We start from the raw sequence: 23,214 nt of genomic DNA on the forward strand, positions 1-23,214 counted from the left end.
TGGTCAATTGGTACCATAAACGTTCATTTTCTCAATTACCAACATTCAGTAGCAGTAGTACACATTGTAGCAAGTCAGTAAGGCTCTGCAGACAGCACATTTCAAACGTATGACCACTACCATCTAGAAGAAAGGGAAGCAGACACAAGAGAACACAACCAGCTCCAAGCTCCTCTCCAAGCATTCACCATCCTGATGTGGAAATAACGCAGTTTGTTCAGTGTCACTGGGTCAAAATCCTGGAGTTCCTCCATAACAGTGTTTTGGGTCTACCTACACTGACAAGGACAGCAGCAGTTCAAGGTGGCAGCTCACCACCACCTGTAAGGCCAGGCAATAAATGCTGGCCCAGCCAGTGATGCCTACATCCCACAAATAAATTCCAGTGTTAAATCCTACTGGAATACTTGAACAAACAAAATCCAAACATCCCTTAGAAATGGAGATCGCAGTTCAGTCATAAACAAGTAATTGGGATGATAAATGCAAGGAAGATGCCATTCCTGGTCAGACACATTACCTGGATAACATGAATGCTCATTGTTGTAATTCAATGTGGGCTTTTGCAACCCACGTTTTGGTGCAACATCGGTGTCTGGGGGAGGGGCGCGGGGGGAGGGGATCCGGTTACTGCTGAACCTGTGGCACGGGCACTCAGCAAACAGCCAACGGCAACAGATCCTGGATTTGGCAAGTAAGGTGAGACGGTATGACACAAACGCCCGATTAATTTTTTGACTAGAGATTCTTAAATGTTAATAGGGTCTACATGGGAACCTTTTAAAAACAATGTTGGGTGGACAGGGGAGAATGGTGGTGGTAAGTGTTGAAACATAGTCATTTGACATGCCTGAAGTTCCAGTGGTCTGTGACAGCTGTGGTCCTAAGCATAGTAGAGCTAGCAGTCAGCAGTTTCAGACAGTAAAGTCTCTCAGACAAGTCAGTTTGGTTTACCTCCCACATTCTGGTGACGAACTAGGGGAGGGAGGATTATTCAAATTTATTTAGCCTCATGAGGCACAATGCTTAAATTGGGAAAGTGAGGTATTAAACAGGCAGCAAAGAAGATTCTTTTTTTTTCTGTAAGCCACAAGTACCTTCAGGGAGTTCATGGCATTCCACTGAATCTCTGTTACACAATCATTATTTTGCATTCATATTTGACAAAACGATAAGAGTCTGAAATAGAAGCTTCTTTTCTCCCCTTGCTGTGACAGAAGCAGGAACACTGTCCTACACTGGATTCAGCTTATGCACCATCTGCTCCTCAAAACTAGAACAGAGAACCAGACAGTACAAATAAAGTCACTGAAAATACAACATGAGATTTCATGGCCTCTGTATTAAACTGTATGTGATTATTGATAAAAATCGCTGGAAATTCTGCAAGTTGCTTTAGCTATATACTTTGAAAATAAAGGCAGGAAAGGGACATTCTCTCATCCATTTTCCATGGAACTTATTTATTGTATTGAGCATTTACCTGCTAATTTAAATGGAGCTTCTATGAGTTTCCAGATAAAAAGAGGACAGGAAAGCCTCAGCAAATGTTCTGCAGTCTAAACAATAGGACAGTAGAAACTGACCACTTAGACCTGAAGACGACATTACACACTCAGGTGAGCTGTAGGCTCGGCCTAACATATGAAGGGAATACAAAGAAAGCAAAGTTTGGCTTCCAATCGGGGGGCTCAAGCCAAAAGAAATATTGCACAATATTAGCATGCCCTGGATTGCAACAACATCTCTGGTGAGAGATGTGACAATCACTGTGACAGTTGAACGGTGGTACAATGAAATACTGTCCCATACTATAAATGGAAAAGCACATTGTGTGGAACATTAGCATGCATCCTGCACTTCTCAAAGTAAAGAGAGACTACATAATTCATGATTAGCACAGAATACAGTTACGAAATTCACCTCAATCAGAGATACACGGAAGCCTAAAAACCACTGCTGGTTTCACTTTCGGTTGTTGGTTCTAAGCTGCTGCTCAATAAACTTGAAATATTTTGGCATAGCCAGTGTACCTTGCAGACAGTAGCTACAGGTCAAATGCACAATGACCATGTAAACCACTTGAGTTTTGAGATTTTGGTGCACATTGGTGTCTAATTCTCTTGATGAGATTGAACACACAGTTAGATAATTCGTCACTACCCCATAATGACTCTTCTCTCCACTAGCAACACATAATAAATTGGGTGGTGCACTCTCAGTCAAAGGCATCTGAGTCAAATTCAAACTGCACAGAAACAGACCATTCGGTCCAACCAGTCCAAGCCAAACACAGTCCCAAACTAAACTAATCCCACTTCCTGTGCTTGGCTTATATGCCTTCAAACATTTCCTATTCACATACCTATCTAAAATGTCTTCTAAAAGCTGTAACTGAAGCCACATCCACCACTTCCTCAGGAACTTCATTCCATGTATGAACCACTCTGTAAAGGAAAACTGCCCCCATATCTTTTTAAAATTTTTCTCTTGTCATCTTAAGAATATGCCCCCTCAACTTGAAATCCCTCACCCTAGAGAAAAGACACCTGCCATCCACCTTATCTATACCCCTCACTATTTTATAAAACTCTATAAGGTCACCTCTTCAGTGAAAGAAAACTCCCAGCTGTTCCTTATAACTCAAACCTCCTATTCCCAACAACATCCTAGTAAATCTCTCCTGAACCCTTTCAAATAGAATTACTACCTACAGATTGTGCTAATATGGTAAGAAATTCCTTATTCGATAAGTGGGCGGCTCAGTGATAAGCGCTGCTGCCTCTCAGCACCAGGAACCCAGGTTTGATTCCAGCCTTAGGCTGCATTGAATTTACACGTTCTCAGTGTTTTAGAGGGTTTTTATCCAAGTGCTGTGGTTTCCTTCCACAGTCCAAAGATGAGCAGGTTTGGTGAATTAGCTACGCTAAATTGCCCATACTCTTCAGGGATGTGCAGGCTAGCTGGATTAGCCATGGGGAAAAATGCAGGGTTGCAGGGATAGGGTAAGGGGGTGCGTCTGGGTGGGATGCCGTTCAGAGAGTCGTGTGGATTCGATGGGCTGAATGGCTTTTTACACACTTATGATTTAATGATTCAGTGTAACAAGAACAACTAGGAGTACAGTGTTTGAAGTGTGGGAAACCTCTCGAAACACACATTACGTGGTATGAATCCTATTCCTGGCTCTCCTACACTTTTTTGTCTATTATGGTTTGTTTAGCTAAAAATATGTATTTATGAAAGGATAAAATTATGGGCTATTTAGCTGACGAACCTAACGGAAGAAGAGACTGGGTCAGTTAGTGTTTCATGTCGTCAATTTAAACCTGCAGGAAACTAAATAATACTTACACTCAGTAGTCTGAGGTAATGTTAAACCCAAGATTCAGGAATGAAACTACAGGGCTCTGTTATTGAAACATATTTGCAAACAAAAAAAAACCCCAGAAAACTTCCGACTCAAACTCAAATACCCGCTGTGCAAATTCCAGCAAATGCTACACTGCATTAAATAAGAAATCTCATATCATTCCAAATATATAACAAATATGTAAGCAGTAATTCCATTTAAATTAGTTGCTTGGCTCTTAGATCACTGTCAAAAAACAGTGCAATGCTCAATTTATTATATGTTGGTAGCATAAAGGCTAGTGACTGACTGCCAAATTGAAACTTCTCTCATTCAGGTTAAATACAAAAATTGCTGCCCTAGTTCATAGAATCACAGAACGGTTACAGTGCAAGTGATGGTACTTGGCCCATCACATCTATGCTGGCTACCCAAATGAGAACTGCACCTGGTGCCATTCTCTTGTCTTCTCTTTGTAACCCTGCACAATCTTCCCTTTCAAACAATCTTTCAATTCCCTATGGAATGTCTTGATTAAACCTGGCTTCAAAACATGCTATCTGTGCATCATGAGAGCAAGATGCACTGCTTTGCCATTATTTTGTGCTGAACCTCTGCCTGGCTTTGAATGGTGTAAAGTTTTATTTTTCCCCAGAAGACACCACAAAGTAAATGCGCTGCAGCAGCGTAGAGTTAGTAATTATCATGCTAAGGATCAGCAGACTGTTGTATACATTTCTGTTCTTTTATTGTGTACACATCTATCTGAGGAATGGAAAAAAAAGGAAGAGGTTTACAATTAAGAATAAATCAAAATTCAAAGGTAAGGACATTTGTTGAAAAGGGCACAGTCAGATGACATTTGTGCCTACTTTTCCTGCGGTTTCTTTCAGAATTAGATTTTAATGATGATTTGGACTAGAAACGGTCTCTGGTAAACCTGGAGTTTGGCTGTGGTGTCACCTAGATTCTTGATGGACTGGTTTGATGTATATAGCAGACTGAAATTCAGAATTCAGAAATTACATCTGAACATTTTTTCAACCAACAGGAATTTTTCGTCTTGCGATGGGGTTTGTGGATGAATCAGATTCAACTTGGTGAGGTAATTTCCATGTAACTGGCCTCTCTCTCTCCAGTCTGAACCGTTTTTTCATTTATATGAGATCATGGTGAACCATTAGCACCATGAAGGCATAATGAGTTATAAAATATCCCTTGTGTTCAGAATGGTGAGGGGAGACATCTTGACTATTTGTATTTCTGTGTTGGTGGACTGCAAGATGTATACGATGTAAAAGTGTGACAGACCAGGAGGACGATGTCAGAGTTCTGTCCTATTCAGTTAACCATTGAGTGGAATCTTTCCAGAAGTTAGGGCCAACTGTGATCACATGCATCATGTGATTGGCTGTTCAAGTTTCAGCTCAATCAAGTTCATTTTAAAGTTTAAACAAGAAAGTATAGGCTTTAAAACAATTTACGGTTTCTCTTCAACTCTTGTAAATACGATCAAAGAGATAGTCAATTAGTTGCCTACTCAGGTCGTAGGTATTTGTTTCCTTCAGTGTGCAATTATCATTGGTTTAAAAGGGAGACATACTGAGAGGCATAAGGAAAGAAATGGTAAGATACAATCTGTTCCGTTATCATCAACTGGGTTGCTGGCAAAACCATGTTATGACATCAAAGTTTATATACACTATATGACCATGAAGGTAACGTTGAGAAAATGTGCTCCATTATTTGGTTGGGGGCAATATTACTTCAGTCACTAATATTATTATTAACAAAAATGCAAGTACCTGTACAACATTTACTGTCTGAAAGAGAAAGAACAACCTGCAGTGCTGATGAAGAATCCTGAGCAAAATATTAGCCTAAATGTCTCTCTTACTATTTCCTGATCCAAGAGTTTTCTTCATTCATTTTACATTTATAGCATTAATGTCATAAGTTTTTGATGATAGAGGTCAAGGAACTTAAGAAATAAATGCTAGGTCTGACAACAAAACTCACCTTTGGCTAGCTGTTTCCTCAGCTTTAAGACTTGGTCAATGTTACAGTCAATGCTAGCATACGAATGCGGGATTGTGGTCTTGGACTCTGTTAGTCTCCGTGCAATCACTTGCCGAATGTTACTTGCTGGGATTTCTGTAAATGTGCCCTGAAAACAGCAAACAATGTAAATTGTCAAACAAAATAAATAAGTTGCATTTATTTATGCATTCCATATCAACAGGAGGTTCAGAGGTGCTTCACTGACAAATGACTTCAAGAGATGTTAAGGTGATTGACACTTCACTGCCTTGTGAGATAATCTAACAAGGCACACATATTCAAGAATAAAAATGAAATATTATGGATACTGAAAATCTGAAATAAAAATGAAAAGTGGTGGAGAAACTCAGCAGGTCTGGATGCATCTGTTGATGCAGAAACAGAGGTGATGTGTCTGATGAGTTTTCATCAGAAGATGGTTCACCACAACTCCTCAAGAGTAATCAGTGATGGGCAATAAATAACAAGTAAAAGATAGCCCTCAAACCGACCAACGCTAGTCCTCCTATTAACAGCACTGAGATGAGTAATCAGTTGGTGTGTTTTGGGTATGAGCGTTGACCAAGATAACCACACAAGTCAGTTCTTCAACATATGCCCCGAAGAACTTTCACATCCATCTCAGCAAGTCGGTGGCACCTTTTATCCAGAAGATAACACCAGACAACAATGAAGCTAGATTGTGTATTCAAGTCACTGTGCTGGGCTTTAGCTCACCACCTTCTCGCACTCAAACGGAGCTTGACATTGTGAAAGTTAGTGCCAGAGAAGACTTCCACTGTCCTAGTTTAAACTATTTTCGTACCCAATTACTTAAATCAGGGTCTGCACTGTTTATAGGATCCAAGTGTTCAGATCCATGATAATTTACCGAGGTAAGTGGAATAAATGCTGGCCTCACCAGTAACAACCACATCCTATGAACAAATTGGAATGTGTCTGAATTTGGCCACGTCAACCAGGCATTAGATGCAGATGTATTTCATCTGAGGTTGCAAGCTACCTGACTGTACCTTTGTCAAAGCTGAAGTCTGATTTAAAGAAAAGGTTTAAAATCTAATTTCAATAACAGAAAAGTGATACCGTCCAAGGTTATCTTCATGGTCATATAGTGTATATAAATCCTCACTGACTTTGCTCAGCTCTGACAATAATTGTGCATTAAGTGCCTCTCCAAGAAAATCAAGAGGATAAAAAGATATATTTGCAACAATATAAATGTTGAGCCACAATGTCAAATGGGTGCACCTCTCAAGTGTCATTTACATTCAGAATTACGTTTTAGTAATTTGAGACTCAAGACTGTTTGAGGCATCAATTCCTATTGAACCACATATGCATATTTCATCTTCCCAGCTAATTTAGAGTAAAGAGAAATAACAAAAAACATAAATAAACAAAATAAACCCCCCTAAATGATACCAGAGATATTTTATTTAGTCAGGTTGCAAGAAAAAGCAAACTTCAAAAACTCCACATAAATCCAAATATAGAGCAGCACAGTGTTGTTTTTTCTGAACTCAAGTCAATGCTTTATTGAGAATATTACAATTTGCATTTTGATATATATTTTTCTATGCCATTTTTCAAAATATTTTCAGCAATTTTTTTTTAGAATCACCTCCGCAATCACAAGGTTAAAAAAACTAAATAGCATACAAGTTTGGTAAATGCAAGGGGTAAATATTATTTTATACATTCTTCATTCCAATGCACTGTTTGCACATTCTACACTTAATACCAGATATTAAGCAACCTGCCACCACTAGCCAATGTGAACAACACATGGCTCCCGACTATTCTCTACTTAGTGCCCTCTCACTTGGCCTAGGATCTCAATGGTAAAATCTAGTCAAGGGCAATAAAGAGGCTCTACAATTAATGCCAACATTTCAGGAACAGAGCAAATTGATCAGGTTCATTGCCATCATCAGAGGCCTGGGAACACTATTTCTCAACAGGCATTGAGGCTTCTGGAAAGCATAGATCAATGTTGTGAAAGAGAAAGGAAAGAAATGGGGGACACAGATTATGAACCAAAGGTGTCGGACTCAACGTTGAGCCCAGAAGGCTTGAAAGTCAATTTTCAGCATTGAAGATGCTGCTCTTTGTGCATTTGAACTTCAATGCATGCTGGATGCATGGGACAGAAACATCAAAGTACGCGAGGTAGAGAATTAAAATGTTAAGTCTCTGGGATTTCCCAATGTAGAAAGGATTATATTGTGAGCAGAGACTATAGAATACTACTAAGTCACTGCTTTATGAAGCAGTGGTGTTTGGGATGTAAAGGGAGAGATGATGAAATGTATTGTGGTTAGGCCACTGTTGGAATATTGCGCGCAATTCTGGTCTCCTTCCTATCAGAAAGATGTTGAGAAACTTGAAAGGTTTCAGAAAGGATTTACAAGGATGTTGCCAGGGTTGGAGGATTTGAGCTACAGGGAGAGGTTGAATAGGCTAGGGCTGTTTTCCCTGGAGTGTTGGAGGCTGATGGGCGACCTTATAGAGGTTTACAAAATCATGAGGGGCATGGATAGGATAAATAGACATAGAACTAGAGGGCATAGGTTGGTACGTATATGGAATGAGCTGCCAGAGGAAACAGTGGAGGCTGGTACAATTGCAACAGTTAAAAGGCATCTGGATGGGTATGTGAATTGGAGGGGTTTGGAGGGATATGGCCCAGGTGCTGGCAGGTGGGACTAGCTTAGGTTGGGATATTTGGCCAGCATGGACGAGTTGGACCAAAGGGTCTGTGTCCGTGCTGTACATCTCGATGACTCTATAACTGTGCTTGCATAGACAGCTGCTGTCAGGAGGAGAGATGTTGAGTTTGCTGGAGAAGTGGACCAGAGCACGAGTGAAGTGACAGTGCCTTTGAACCCTGAAAGAGCACAGGACTATTTCATTGGTGGTATAGTTATGCTGGAGGTAGCAGAAATATTGGTTGGTGGAAGGGGAGAACCAGGGACTTCTGTTATGATTCTGTGAGGGAGATGATGACGTGGGAGGAGAAACACAGTTAAAAGAATAGAGAGTGTTAATGGCCTGTCAAACATGCTGGTGGTAGTGAGGGTAGGGGAATGGGTCCACTTGTTGAAGTAAAAGACAATACTATCGGAAATAGTACAATAGAAGTGATTTCATTAGACCATAAGGAGAAATGGAGAAACAAAGAATGGAACACAGTCATTAGAGTGAGTGGGGAGTGAGGAAACAGTCAAGGGAGGTGTGGGACTAAGGATGATCATAAATGAATATTAGCTGATAGCAGAAATACAGACATTAGAAATCAGGGAAGAGAAGAATTGGAGACGGACATTGTGAAAGAAGGGTGGAAATTGAAAGGGAGGTTGACAAAACTTTCGAGTACATGAAGGGACCAGGAAATTACTGGAAGAAAAAATGTTTATATATCAAAGAGAGAAATAGCTAGAACACATGCAGCCACTCATTACAAATTTTTTTTAATTTGGAAAAAGTCCGTGATGCCAAAAGAGAAGCTGTGCATTCTGACAGTACTACACAATGTTCTGGATTCAACACAGTTGGAAAATTCTTGATCTTAACCTCTGCCCCAATTCAGTTTTGTTTCACTTTGCTGGTTTTGGTTTTATTCATGTGTTTTTCTTTCTCCATTTCTTTTTAATTTTATTTAGAAACAAACAGTTCATGATTATGCACTCTCAAGTTTTTTGTTTGCTTCTCCCATTGTTTTGTCCCCCTTTGGCATCTTGTTATTTAGTAGTTACTGTTTTCTGGTCTCCACAGATGTTGCACAAGGGCTCACTTGGGTCAGTCAATGGTGATAAACTGTAGTTTCAGGCTCCAATGTGAGTGTTCCTGTGGCGTGACTGTGGAGCTTATCAACGCCAAGTTCCAGCACAGCTGGCAATTCTGGCACACATGCACGGATTGGGACAAGCCAGGGATGTTCAGTCCAGCTCCTATTTCTTTTTTTTAAAAAGGAGTCTACTAAAAGTTCATAGAGCCATAGAAACCTACAGCATGGAGAAAGGCCCTTTGGCCCAAACTGGTCCATTATGACCAAAATTCCATCCACGCTAACCCCATTTCCATGCACTTGGCCTATATCCTACTAATCCTGTCTTATCCATGTATTTGTTCAAATGCCTTTTAAATGTGTTAATGTACCTGCCTTCGACTGGCAGCGCATTTCACTTACTGGGGGTGGGAGTGGAAAAACCAGACTGATGACCCTATGGGGCTGGGGAAAGGTAAACTTATGTGGCTAGACAGCGATTGGACACAATGAGAAGAGTTTTCACATAGCATGTGTGCTGTGGTCAGCAGATCCCAGGAAGCCAGGGTTCAGGTGAAGTCCTGAGGAACTGAGAGCAAGTAGAAGTTTTTGACTCTGACTGGAAAGAGAGGAGCAGCCAAAGAAGGTACCTCCATAAAGCTAATGTGGTGCAGATGACTCTGAGGAGATGTGGGCTCACTGAAATTCCAGAAACTATTTGGTAACAGAGAATGGGTGTGAAGGCAACCCATAAATACTGGAACTCAAAGAAACCCCACAGCAGTGAATGAAGCTATCTTTGAAAGAAGTGCAATTGTATTATAAGTGTTAGAGTGGAACCTTTGGAATCCAGTGTAATGGAGTTTCATGGGGAGAGATAAATGCTTAGATTTTTATGTGAAATTGAACAATCAGCAGTGCATGACACATTGACCTTTGAGGAAACTTTGAGCTAGGTCTTTGAAAGTAAGAAATTGCAATCCCACGCGAAAGATGTTAAGAGGAGACACAATTATTTTTGGCCAATAAGAGAAAATATAATACTAGGGCAGTGAGTTTTTGTAAAAGTGTATTAAAAAAAAACTAAATTGCTGGGCTGCACTAGAGAACAGCATACAGTTATGGGCATTGTGTTACAGGAAGGGCGTGATCGCATTCTAGATGGTACAGAGGAGATTTAGAAGGTTTTACTGGGAGTGAAGAATTTTAGCTATGAGTAAAGATTGACTATTTTCTTTGGAGCAAAGGCAGCTAAGTGCAGCTGGATTTAATTAATGTTTGCCAAAGGCCTTCTGTCCATTTACACTTCTCAGGAGTCACCCATATATTGTGGATTCCTTTGTCTCCTTTACTGTCCAAATCTCACTGGAAATAGTTTTCCCAGTCACGGCAACACACATCAATCAGTGAAAATGGAGGAGTTGAGGATCATCTGCGATCTCATTGAATGGCAGACTGGTATTGATGGGCTGAATGGCCTGCTTCTGCTCCTGTGTCTTATGGCTATTATACCCTTATTTCCTGCCACTGAGCCAATTTATTATTCCCTTGGATTCGATGGGATTGTACATTTCTGACAAATCTACCACATAGGATCTTGCCAAATGCCTGGCTGAAATCTATTTGGAATAGATGAAATGTACTAACTTCATTGAATCACCTAGTTACCTCAGTGACAAATTAAATCATGTTTGTCAGATAAGACCTTTATTGAATATTGCACAATCACAAAATCCTTTGACACCAGTTACAGTGAAACTGAAGTCTGGTCATTTACATGGCATCAATCTTACTTTCTGGTCCAGTTTTGGAAATGATGAAAGTGAAGAATGTTCATTGAAAGAAGGGACTACAGCATCTTTGCACCAATTATGCCATCCACAAACGAGGACCCATATGTATCTAATTGCAGGATGGGACTCTTCGCCACAGCAGATTCACTGCCGACAATTAGCTACTGCCCTTTGACCACTGAAGACGATTCACCACCACAAATAGAAATATATACAATATTGGATGAACCCCAAAGTCTTTTTGCTAAAATACTATATATCTGAGAGAATAAAATAGGGGCTATGTTGAACGTACCATCCACAAACCACATCGATTCTGCTAAATGATGTATCCAAGATTCCCGACCAAATATGATTATACTATTACTTCCTTGACTATCCAATAGTGTATATACTTCTATCAAATAAGCAGCGCTCAACGTACGTATGCATGTTTGAAATGGTGAAGTCTTTGGTACCTAATCCCAGACCACAGTATATCCATTGCGACTTTGAGCAGGCAGCAGTCAGTGCTATGAGAGAATGTTTCCCTGAAGTTAGAATTAGGGGCTGTTTCTTTCATTTGGCACAAAGTTTGCATAGACATATCGCTGCAGTTGGAACAACTCGTCAATGTAACACAGATCCTGATTATACTTTAAAAGCAAACATGGTAATTGGTTTGGCTTTTACCTTTATAAATAAATAGCGCATAACTATCAAATGAACTAAAATTTCATTGTTTAATATTAATGTGAGATTTTACTTCCATTATAAGGATTTTTAAAATATATTTCCTTTTTCTGGTTAAAGTTTGTAACTCATTTTTATACATAAACCAAAAAAATGATATTTATTTTCCCTCTTTTTATAATCAATATGTAGTATGTAGTTGTATAAATAAAGGGGACTGAGAAGTATGAAAGAACAGGCAGGAGGGAAAACAATCAGTACATATATATTTTTCCGGTGGTGAATAGTCTCCAGGAGGTCAAACGACCCCAGTGGAGAAACGCTGGTGGAGAACTGGCAGTGGTTAATCATCGGTGGCGAATCTGCTGTGGGGAATGGTCACCAACCCGTCTAATTGGACGGTCTGCCTTTTACAGTGTAGTCTGAAAAGTTAGCAAACAATGCACAGCTACTATACCAGAATGTTGAGACGCACATCTCTGGGTCACTAGTCACCCTGCTACAAATTTTCAATGATTGAATTGAGAAAACTGTCTTTTTTTGCATTCTGCCTTTACTTTGTTTCAAATCTGCATTACCTTACATTTCCTGTAGTTAATCCAAAAGGTTTTTCAGTACAGTTTTAGTTTAAAAAGCAAATTTCCAATTCCATGTAATTACTGATTCACAGCTACAAGCACTCGGAAATGACAATACTTGTACTTGTTTACACTTAGTTCTTGAAAAAGTTCTGAAGTTTATAGGCTCCTGTCAAACAACAGCCTTGGGGCCTCACTCCTGCCTACAATCCTCGATGGATGGCTGACAACACCAAGTCAAAAATAACCATGGAATACATCATTATAACTGAAAAACTGAAGTGAGTAGAAAGTTCATCTGTGGGGTTACTTTAGGAAATGCTGCAAAATTAAATGAAGGAAATGTGAGGTCATGTCATTTCTATGAATATCACCTAGCAGTTTTTCCATTTGTTTACAATGATACCAATTATCTTACATTTGAATGTTGCATCATTTGCTGGTGGAAAAGTTCTAACCATAATGGCATGCTGCTTTTTGAGAGATTCAACGTAACCAAGAGCAGCTTGCTAAACATTTCTTCCTGAAGAGTATTATTTTAAATGAAGGAAACATATAATAAGGAGACAAAATGTTACAAGCATGGATAGGTCTTCTGAGGATAACGCAGCTTAATGCCATTAGGATCGTCACAGGCTAGTACTGACGAAATCTTCACAGATGGCAAGGTTGCGATGGGTGAGCGCTAATTGAATATACTTCAGGATTTTCATGACAAGTTATACAGTGACGAGCAAAAGTTCACAGTAAAGCAGCTGTGCTTCTAATACTTCTTTATTTTTCAATTTATTGGCATTTCAAACATAATATTTTGAAAAAGTGGTGGAATGTTTGGACCAGCTAATTGTGACTCCATGGAGTAAGGTATAAAACAAAACTTCTCTATATCAGAGATTTAAAAAAAAGGTTTACAGGCACTACCCATTTCCAGTGCATGCTAGTGAATCCTACTTTATCATATTTTTTCAGTCTCCCAAACAATCACCTTCTTGCTATAGATAAAGCCTCAGTAAGACTATTCCTATTAACAGTGCATTACTATTCCCATAATAGTGGTAACCTTATGACAGATTTAAAACAGCAACATATCAATGGATCATTGCTTCTATTTTGTTGATTAGCAGTTCCACAGCAGCTTCAGTATTCAAATCGCTGCCAATTTTTTTCAGAATGTCTGAGCTCAATCTGGTATGCATCTTTTTTTTGAACCACTGCAGTCCATGTGCTGTAGGTAGACCCACAATGCCGTTAGGGAAGCAATTCCAGGATTTTGTCCCCAGTGACACTGAAGGAACGGCTATATATTTCAAAGTCAGTGATTGGTTTGGAGGGGAACTTGTTCCAATGCATTTTCTGCCTTTGTCCTTTTGGGTGGTAACAGTTGAAGATCTGATGTTGCAGGTGCTCTGGCAAGTTGCTACTCTGCATATCTTAGCTGGTACACCCTATTGTCATTGTGTGCTGGTGGTATAGGGAGTGAATATTAATGTTGGGAAGTGGGCTGATCAAGCAGATTAGGTGAAAGTGAGGACTGCAGATGCTGGAGATCAGAGTCGAGTGTGTGGTGCTGGAAAAGCACAGCAGGTCAGGCAGCATCCGAGGAGCAGGAAGAGCAACATTACTGGCAAAAGCCCTTCAACAGGAATGGGCTTTTGCCCGAAACATCGATCTTCCTGCTCCTTGGATGCAGCCTGACCTGCTGTGCTTTTCCAGCACCACTCTAATCTTGATCAAGCAGATTGCTTTGTCCCATGCAGTGGTGAGCTTCTTCAATGCTGTTTGAGGTGCACTCATCCAGGCAAGAGTATTCCATCACACTCCTGAATTGACCCTTGTAAATGGTGACATGTTTTGGGGAGTCAGCTAATGAGTTGTTCGCTACAGAATTCCCAGTCTTTGATGCATATTATTTTGTGACTGCTCAATGCCAAGAGGTGGTTAGATTCTCTCTTGTTACAGATGGTCATTGTCTGACACTTGGGTGGTGAGTGCTACTTGCAATTTGTTATGCAAAGCTGAATGCTGTCCAAGGTTGATCTATCCAGGTATGGGCTGCTATAGTTCCAATCTTATGAGGCAGAGTGAGCATGGATTTGTGAACGGAAAATCTTGTTTGACTAGCTTGGAATATTTCGGAGGATGTGAGCAACAAATTTGATAAGGAAAGTTTTACAGTATAATATACTGTCAGAAGGCTTTGAAAAAAATCCCCCATAGGGAGCTTGTTAAAAAAATGAAAACTTGTGGGATGGGGGTAATGTACTGGCCTAGATTAAGGATTGGCTAATAGAGTTGGAATAAATGGGCTATACCCGCATGGCAGACTGTGACTATTGGGGGTCAGTTCTAGGCCCTAGCTGTTCACAATATATATCAATGATTTGGAGATAGAATGCGACATTTCCAAATTTCCTAGAACCCCTACAATGTGGAAGCAGGCCATTCAGCCAAGTCTACACTGACCCGCCAAAGAAATTGCCACCCAGAGCATCCTCTGCCCTATCCTCGTAACCCTGCACTTCCCATGGCTAATCCACCTAGCCTGCATATCCCTAGACACTATGGGCAATTTAGCATGGCCCAACTACCTAACCTGCACATCTTTGGAATGTGGTAGGAAACCAGTGCACCCAGAGGAAACCCAAGCAGACATGGGGAGAATGAGCAAACTCCACACAGTCACCAGAAGCTGGAATCAAACCTGGATCACTGGCGCGGTGAGGCAGCAATGCAAACCACAGTGCCACTGTGTCAGACTGGGATACAAATCTAAGTGGGAACGTATGTTGTGAGGAAGAATACAACATTCCTGATAATTATGTCTGCAGAAAGTGTGTTTGGTTATAAATCCTATTGGGTTGCATGGACCAGTTGGGGCATCAGTTTGAGGCAATGTGGAATTTACAGGTGCTGGGGGGTGTGATGGATGCCAGGTTCAGGAAGGTGGAAAAATCACAGATACAGTAAACTAGATGTGTTACCTTTAGGAAAGGTAGGAGGGGTAGGCAGGTTGTGTAGGAGTCTTCTGCGGTTATCCCCATCTCAAACAAGTATACTGCTTTGGAATCTCAGGGGAATGTCGCACTGACAGCCAAGTTTCTGGTACAGAGACTGGCTCTACTGTGACAAGGGGAACATGGTTCCAACTGATTGATGATGATAGTGGACTCTCTTATTAGAGGCACAGACGGTTGTTTCTGTGGCCAACAACGAGACATCAGAGTGATGTGTTGCCTCCCTGATGCCAGGGTCAGGGATACCTCCGAGAAGGTGCAGAATATTCTCAAAGTGGAGTGGGGCCAGCAGGAGGTCGTTGTTCATGTTGGCACCAGTGACATAGGAAAGGAAAAAGACGAGGTTCTGAACAGAGGATATAGAAACTTAGGCAGCAGGTCCTCGAGGGTTGCCTGGATTTCTCCTGGTGCCATGTGCTAGTGAGAGTAGGAAGAGGTGGTCAGGGCATATGAACGCATAGCAGAGGCATTTTTGGCTCATTGGAATCTCTTCTGGGGTAAAAGGTGACCTGTATAAGGAGGATGGGTAGAACCTGAATTTGAAAAGGGACAAATATACTGGAGGAGAGAATTGCTAGACCTGTTTGGGAGGATTTAAATTAATAAATGTTGGGGTGGCAGGGGGTGCGTGGTGGTGGTGCTGGTGCTGGTGGATTGGTGGGTCCCAGGCACAGTGAGAAAAGAGACCAGTCCGAGGCTAGAGCAGTAGAGAGGAGGAACAAGACAAATAGTCAAGGCAGTGAAGAGGAAGACAGAACAGGGTAGGACTGATAAACTAAACAGCATTTATTTCAATGCAAGAGGCCTGACAGGTATGTCAGATGAACTCAATGCATAGTTGGGAACATGGGACTGGGATATCTAAACTATTCCAGAAATGTGGCTCATGGATGGACAGGACTTGCAGCTTAATGTTCTAGGGTATAGATAGCAAAGGAAGGGTAGAGAGAAGAGGGATTGAAGTTTCTGGTTAGGGACAACATTATGGCTGTACAGATGAAAGACATTCCGGGCAGTACGTCCAGTGAAGTTATTTCGGTGGAACTGAGACATAAGGAAGTGATGATCACCTTATTTGGATTGTATTATCACCAGCAAGTTGGTGAAGGGAATCCTAAGGATTTACATATATCTGCAAAGGCAAGGACTAATTAGGGACAGTCAACATGGGCAACATCTAGTCAACATCCAGAAGTGTGGGAAATAGTGTCTCACCAACTTGATTGAGTTTTTTGAAGAAGTATCAAAGAAGATTGATGAAGGCAGAGAGGTGGACATTTTCGATATGGACTTCAGTAAGGCGTGCGACAAGGTTCCACAAGGTAGACTGGGTAGCAAAGTTAGATTGCATGGAATACAGGGAGAACCAGCCGTTTGGATACAAAATTGGCTTGAAGGTAGAAGAAAGAGTGTTGGTGGAGGTTTGCTTTTTGTATTAGAATCCTGCAGCTAGTGGTCTGCCATAATGATCAGTGCTGGGTCCACTGCTTTTTGTTATTAGTATAAATGATTTGGATGTGAATATCGGAGATACGGTTAATAAGTTTGCAGACGACACTAAACTTGCTGGTGTAGTGGACAGTGAAGGAGGTTATCTCAAAGGACATTGGTTAGGGCATTTTTGGAATACTGCATTCAACTCTGGTCTCCCTGCTATAGAAAATATGTTGTTAAATGTGAAAGGGTACAGAAAAGAATTATAAGGATGCTGCCGAGGTTGGAGGGTTTGAGCTATAGGGAAAGGCTGAAGAGGCTGGGGCTGTTTATCTGGACTGTCAGAGGCTCAAATCTTCCACTTGTATTTTCTTCTGTAAAGATGAATCTAAAACTAAACCTTTTCTATCTCGCACCTCATATTTAAGAACTCCAACAGGATAGGTTCATTTGACCTATTACAAATGTCATAATAAGCTCATACTTTTTTAATGCTTCATTTATTGTTCATGAATAATGGATGCTTTCAACTTGCCTAATATTGACATTTAGCTCAAGTGTTGCTGTTGCCCAACTTAACTCGTTTGCTTTTTAATAAATGGAATATTTCGAGCCCCCTAGCACACTCCCAAGGTCCATTGAGATTTGATAAACTATAACTCACACTAGCTTAATGTCCTGATCCAGTCTTTTAATATTCTCAAATAGATAGCTTCAGGGTTGAGAGATTTGTCTGGGCCAATTCTCTTGGTTCACCCCTTGCAATATTCTGTTATAATAATTTCTAAGAGTATCAATCCTTCATTTTAAGCGTACATTAGTCAGGGAGGATTAATATGGCTTGCTGTTCCGCTCTTTATATTTGACAAACTGTTATGGTGATCAATAATGGATGATCAATATTCAAATTTCCTCCTTCTATTCTGGTCACTTATGCATCCTTGATTTTATTATGACACGATGATGAACCCTTCTGTTAATTAAACTAAACATCCAGAAAAGCTCACCTCATCTCTTAATCTGTTAAAATATATGAGTGACAGAGAACTCCCAAGTTCCACTATTTAAATAAAATATCAATTTATTCTTTAACTTTAAAAGTGAACATTAAACAGCTATTCACAACTTTAAACTCCCCTTTCTCTTATCTGATTATCTGCCTCCAACTCTAAAACAATATTCTGTTCCAATAAAACACTTATCAAAATTACATCAACTTAATTTCAAAAACCACACAGTAGCTGTCGTCATTGGTGTTTTCCTTCCTACAGCTGAAGATCTCCTTGGTCGTCCTTCCTTTACTGTGAAAATGTTTTCTATGAAAAGGTACCTTTCACAGAGTGTTTCAAGTGGTAGTTGCTGTATCGATGGCAGTTGCTCTGTGTGACTTTCAAAATGCCTGCCTTTTTTATACCCCCAGCATCAATCATCTCATTCGTTGACAAAACAATAAATTCAAACTCGACTGGGTTTTAATATCCTGGGGCATAATTTAAACTGCTTGGTTAAATTCAAATTGTTATCAAAACAGCAATCAACTCAGGTATCTATTTCCCAGCCAAATGCTACGTATTTTCAGTCTTCCAGTACACTCAGACTGCCAGCTCGTATACAACAGGTGCTTGTAAGCTCTCAATGCAAACAGCATTCACACTCTCAAATGTAACTTCAACTTCATAACAATTTCCATCTATCAACAGTGATTATACCTAGATACCTCGGACTAGAAACATCCTTAGTAAAACTCTGGTGTCTGTTTTCTATTCTAACACAGAAAAGAGGAGTAGGCTATTCAGCCCTTTGAGTTGGCTCCACCATTCAATATGCTCCTCCATCTCAATGCCATATTCCCACTTTCTTGTCATATTCCTTGACAGTTTTAAAATCTAAAACCGTCTCTATTTCTTTTCTCGAATACATTCAGTAATTTGAACTCCAGAGCTTACTGTGGTACAGGTTCGGATCCCTACTTCCTAAATGGTCTACTCCATATCTTAAAACTGAATCCCCAAAATCTCCCAACCTGGAAAATATCCACTTTGCATTTAGTCTGTCCAGCATTGTTTGAATTTTAAGTGTTTCAATCAGATTCTCTCTCATCCTTCGGAACTCCAATAAATTGAGGCGTAGTCAAACCAATTTCTTCTTATAGGACATGCTGGTATCAGCTTAGAGAAACTCTGCCGTGAGCACACTCTGCACTATATATCCTTAAGTAAAGACACCAAAACTGCACACATTACTCCAGGTGTTGTCTCACCAAGGCCTTGCATAACTTCAGAAAGACATCCCTATTTCTGAATGCAAATCCTCTTGCGATGAAGACCAATATACCATTAACCTTTCTAATTGCTTGCCCCACCTGCCTGTCTACTTTCATTGACTGATGTACAAGGACACCCAGACAAGCAATACTTCTTGGGTATCCAAATCTCCAGAAGGGAAGGTTAACAAATAAAGATATTACAGGCAGTCTGAAGCAAGAGATCCACTATCACACACTTTCACAGACCTCATCTTGCTAATGGGCATGAGAAGCATGTTCTGGGAATTCAGAAGGGCAAAAGGCAGGAGTTTTCTGGTACTTGATACCCCACACTGCCACTTCTACTCTTAACCGTTAGAGTAGTTGATGCTCTGCACAGCTAACCAGAGATAGGTGCAAGATTTGCAGCATTGGTCAGTGTATGAAGCTGAGTTGGTTTCTCCGGGTTGTTAGCTAGAAAAGAAATAGGATTGTGAAAGCAAGCTTTGGTTGGTACCTGACCAAATGAGTGAAGGTTAAATGTCGGTTTCAATTTAAGTGCTGCACTTCAGTTTCAATACAAAAACACAGATCAAGTTCTCACAAGCAAAGATGGTTTTACTGAACACATGATCTTCCATTTCATCAAGTTACGATTCCGAATAACTCACCGGAGCTAATGGCTGTCCTGGAATGGAGATTGGTGGTGTGGAGGGCCGGGCATATCCAGGGGGGCTTGTTGCTGCTTCACTGCCCTTCACAGGAGGTTGCAAAGGGGCACTGGCCGCTGTCCTGGTCGGTGTCATGGTACCTTTTAGCTTCAACATATTCAAGGCATCCCTGTAAAAATTCACATCCTTAGTGTCAAGGAGGACAAGTGAGCTGTTCAAATGTTTAAAAAATATTTTTTGTTCTTTATCATCCTTTCTGAAAGATGACTGCAACTGCTCCTGGTATGACAGAACTGTAGAGCTAAGCTACGTTTAAATGTCTGAAGGCTCAGTTTCCATGTTGATTGTGGAGATTGTCTGACATGGGGAAGGAAAACTACATTTTTTCCACTGTGCAATGGTTTCATCTTCCACACCCTAGAATTCCCTTGCTCTTCCTTTCCATTCCCCTCTCTTCCTTTAACAGCCTTTACTGAAATTGTAAACTTTATGTAGTTTTTTTTTAAAAAAATCATCTCCTAGCATCCTTTTTTGGTTTAGTGCTTTCTTTCCCTCCTAACTTCCTTGGAAGGCTTTTCCAAGTTAAAACAGTGATATAAATTCTATTAGCTATTCTTCATTACAGAGAGGTAGACATTCAAAACAGTTAATCTGCATTAATGTTGCAGGCTGCCTGTCCTTTCATAAGAAGTCATTTTTTATTATCCACTTAGCGCCAGGAGCAACAGAACATAGGACTAAAAGTAAGGAAAAACTTCATTTATTTCCCCCCATGGCTACAATGCACAATCACTGTTCTTTACTTGAAAAGAACCAGATAAAAGAGTCAGCATTGCTCTAGTTTGCATGTTACCGGGTTATATCGGATCAGTTGGCTTGACAGGCAACAGACCACTGAGTCCTGGTCTACAAATGAAATGGGATCAGGTTGAAGGTGTGCAGGAAAAACAGCTGCAGTCTATGCAATGAATACTGGCAAAGGGCAGCAGTAATATCCTTGGTTAAAAATAAAATCACACAACACCAGGTTATAGCCCAACAGGTTTAATTGGAAGCACTAGCTTTCGGAGCGCTGCTCCTTCATCAGGTGGTTGTGGTGCTCCGAAAGCTAGTGTGCTTCCAATTAAACCTGTTGGACTATAACCTGGTGTTGTGTGATTTTTAAACTTTGTCTACCCCAGTCCAACACCGGCATCTCCAAATCATGGGCAATAACCTTGAGGAGATTCACTATTAAATTGCTAAACCTGCCACTCCTGGCTGAGGTGAGCAATGCTAACGAATGAAGACTGTACCTTCAAAGTGCACCAGATTTCTTTTAAATGCTGAAGATTTCAGTCAATCAAGCTTCCTTTACAGGCAAGTGGAAGGTGCAGATTGTAATGAGCAGCAGGCCAAAACATGCAGGTCTTTTAGGGTGTGAGTAAATTGGATTAACATCAGTGCAGACACAATTAACCCTGGGGGCTTTCAACTTTAACTGCACAATTTATCAGCGCTCTCACATTGCTTGGCTCAGGAATGCTTGAATGGCATTGGCACTCATCAAACTTGAGGAAGATCATTTTTTAAAAATATAAAAAGATAGGGAAAAAACCACTTCCTCAATGTGCAGGACTTTTAAAAACATACTACACTACATGACAAAGAGAGATTCAAAAATCCCATAAATCTACTTTTTCACTGCTAACTTATTATTTAATGTCAATTGTGAACCAAAAACCTGGAAGAATAGATTCACAGCATTCGAGGAGAGTTGTAACAATAAGCTGAGCAGGAAGGAGGCAGGGAAGAGAAGCAAAGTTCATACAAAGTGTTACTTACCTCCCAGCATTCCTCAGCCAAAAAAAAACCAAACAAAAACACCTAAATTTACATTCAGCCTGACTTAACAGTGACTCAGTCAGTCCAAGTTACGTCATACTCAAGAAGTGTGGCGCTGGAAAAGCACAGCTGGTCAGGCAGCATCTGAGGAGCAGGAGAGTCCACCATAATCTCTTCATCAGGAATGTGGGTAGGGGGTGCCCAAGAGGACGGAGAGGTATTTGGCAGTGGTGGGGCGGCGGGGGGGGGAAAGAGAGCAGGGGGAGAGGAAGGTAGCTAGGAATATGATAGGTAGATGAAGGTTTTGGTGGGGGGGGGGGGGGGGGGGGGGGGGTGATAGGTCAGAACAGAAGGTGGAGCAGAAGGTGGGAAAGAGGATGGACAGGTAGAACAGGTCAAGGAGGCGGTGCTGAGTTGGACAGTTGAAACTGGGATAAAGTGGGGAGGGGAGATGAGGAAACTGGTGAAGTCGACATTGATCCTGTGTGTGGTTGGAGGGTCCCAAGGCAGAAGATGAGGCATTCTTCCTCTAGGTACTGGGTAGGTAGAATTTGGCGGTGGAGGTGGTCCAGGACTTGCATGCCCTTGGCTGAGTGAGAGGGGGAGTTGAAGAGTTGGGCCACAGGGCGGTGGGGTTGTTTAGTGCATATGTCTCAGAGGTGCTCTCTGAAACCTTCTGCAAGTTGGCGTTCTGTCTCCCCAAGGTACAGGAGACCACATTGAGAGCAATAGACACAGTAGATGACTTGTGTGGATGTGCAAGAAAATCTGTCAGGTGTGGAGGGATCCTTTGGGGCCTTGGATGGGGGTTAGGGGGGAGGCATGGGTGCAGGTTTTGCATCTCTTGCAAATGGAAGGTGCCGGGAGTGGAAGATTGTGTGGCATGCAACTAACAAGGGAGTCGTGGAGGGAATGGTCCCTGCAGAATGCTGATAGGGGTGGGGAGGGAAATATATCTCTGGTGGCGGGGTCCGTTTGTAGGTGGCAGAATTGGCAGCGAATGATGCGATGCATACTGAGGTTGCTGGGTGGAAGGTAAGGACCAGGGGGTTCTGTCCTTAGTGCGATTGGAGGGTGGGGTTCAAAGGTGGAGGTGCGGAAAGTGGAGGAACGCATCAACCACCATGTGGGAGGCAAAATTGCAGTCCTTGAAGGAGGCTGCCATCTATGGTGGAATTGTTCCATTTGGGAGCAGATGTGGCAGAGGCAGACGAATTGGGAGTAAGGGATAGCATTTTTACAGGAGCAGGTGTTGGAGATGGTGTCGTCCAGTTAGCTGTGGGAGTCGGTGGGTTTGAAGTAGATGTCTGTGTTGAATCAGTCACCAGAATAGAGGTGGGAGGGGTCCAGGAAGGGGAGGGAGGTGTCAGAGATGGTCGAGGTGAACTGGAGGTCAGGGTGGAAGGTGTTTGTGAGGTTGATGAACTGTTCAACCTCCTTGTGGGAGCATGAGATTACATCAATCCAATCATCAACGTAGCGGAGGAAAAGATGGGGAATGGTGCCGTGTAACTGCAGGAGATGGAGTGTTCCATGTAGCCGATGAAGAATCAGGCATAGCTGGGGTCCACTTGGGTGCCCATGGCTACCCCTTTGGTCTGGAGGAACTGGGAAGAGTCGAACGAGAAATTGTTGAGGGCGAGGACCAGTTCAGCCAATCGAATGAGTATGTTGGTAGTGAAGGGTACTGATTGGGTCAGTGGGAGAGGAAGAAATGGAGGGCTTGGAGGCCTTCCTCATGGCACATGGATGCGTCTAGGGACTGGATGCCCATGGTGAAGATGAGGCATTGGGGGGGGGGGGC

The 23,214-nt window shown here is 41.4% G+C and overlaps 1 protein-coding gene across 2 annotated transcripts in view; it reads right to left on the minus strand.

The window, feature by feature from the left end:
- pdhx (pyruvate dehydrogenase complex component X) overlaps positions 1–23,214 on the minus strand; it is a 213,990-nt gene that overhangs the window by 50,430 nt on the left and 140,346 nt on the right. For both annotated transcript variants that reach the window (XM_072591847.1, XM_072591846.1), the window contains exons 6-7: positions 19,587–19,755; positions 5,372–5,519 (exon numbers count right to left, since the gene is read on the minus strand). In XM_072591847.1, the coding sequence (XP_072447948.1) occupies positions 5,372–5,519; positions 19,587–19,755 (317 nt within the window). The remainder of the gene's footprint in view (positions 1–5,371; positions 5,520–19,586; positions 19,756–23,214) is intronic.

The sequence above is a fragment of the Chiloscyllium punctatum genome, chromosome 22 (genome assembly GCF_047496795.1).
Source record: "Chiloscyllium punctatum isolate Juve2018m chromosome 22, sChiPun1.3, whole genome shotgun sequence".
Lineage (NCBI taxonomy): Eukaryota > Metazoa > Chordata > Chondrichthyes > Orectolobiformes > Hemiscylliidae > Chiloscyllium > Chiloscyllium punctatum.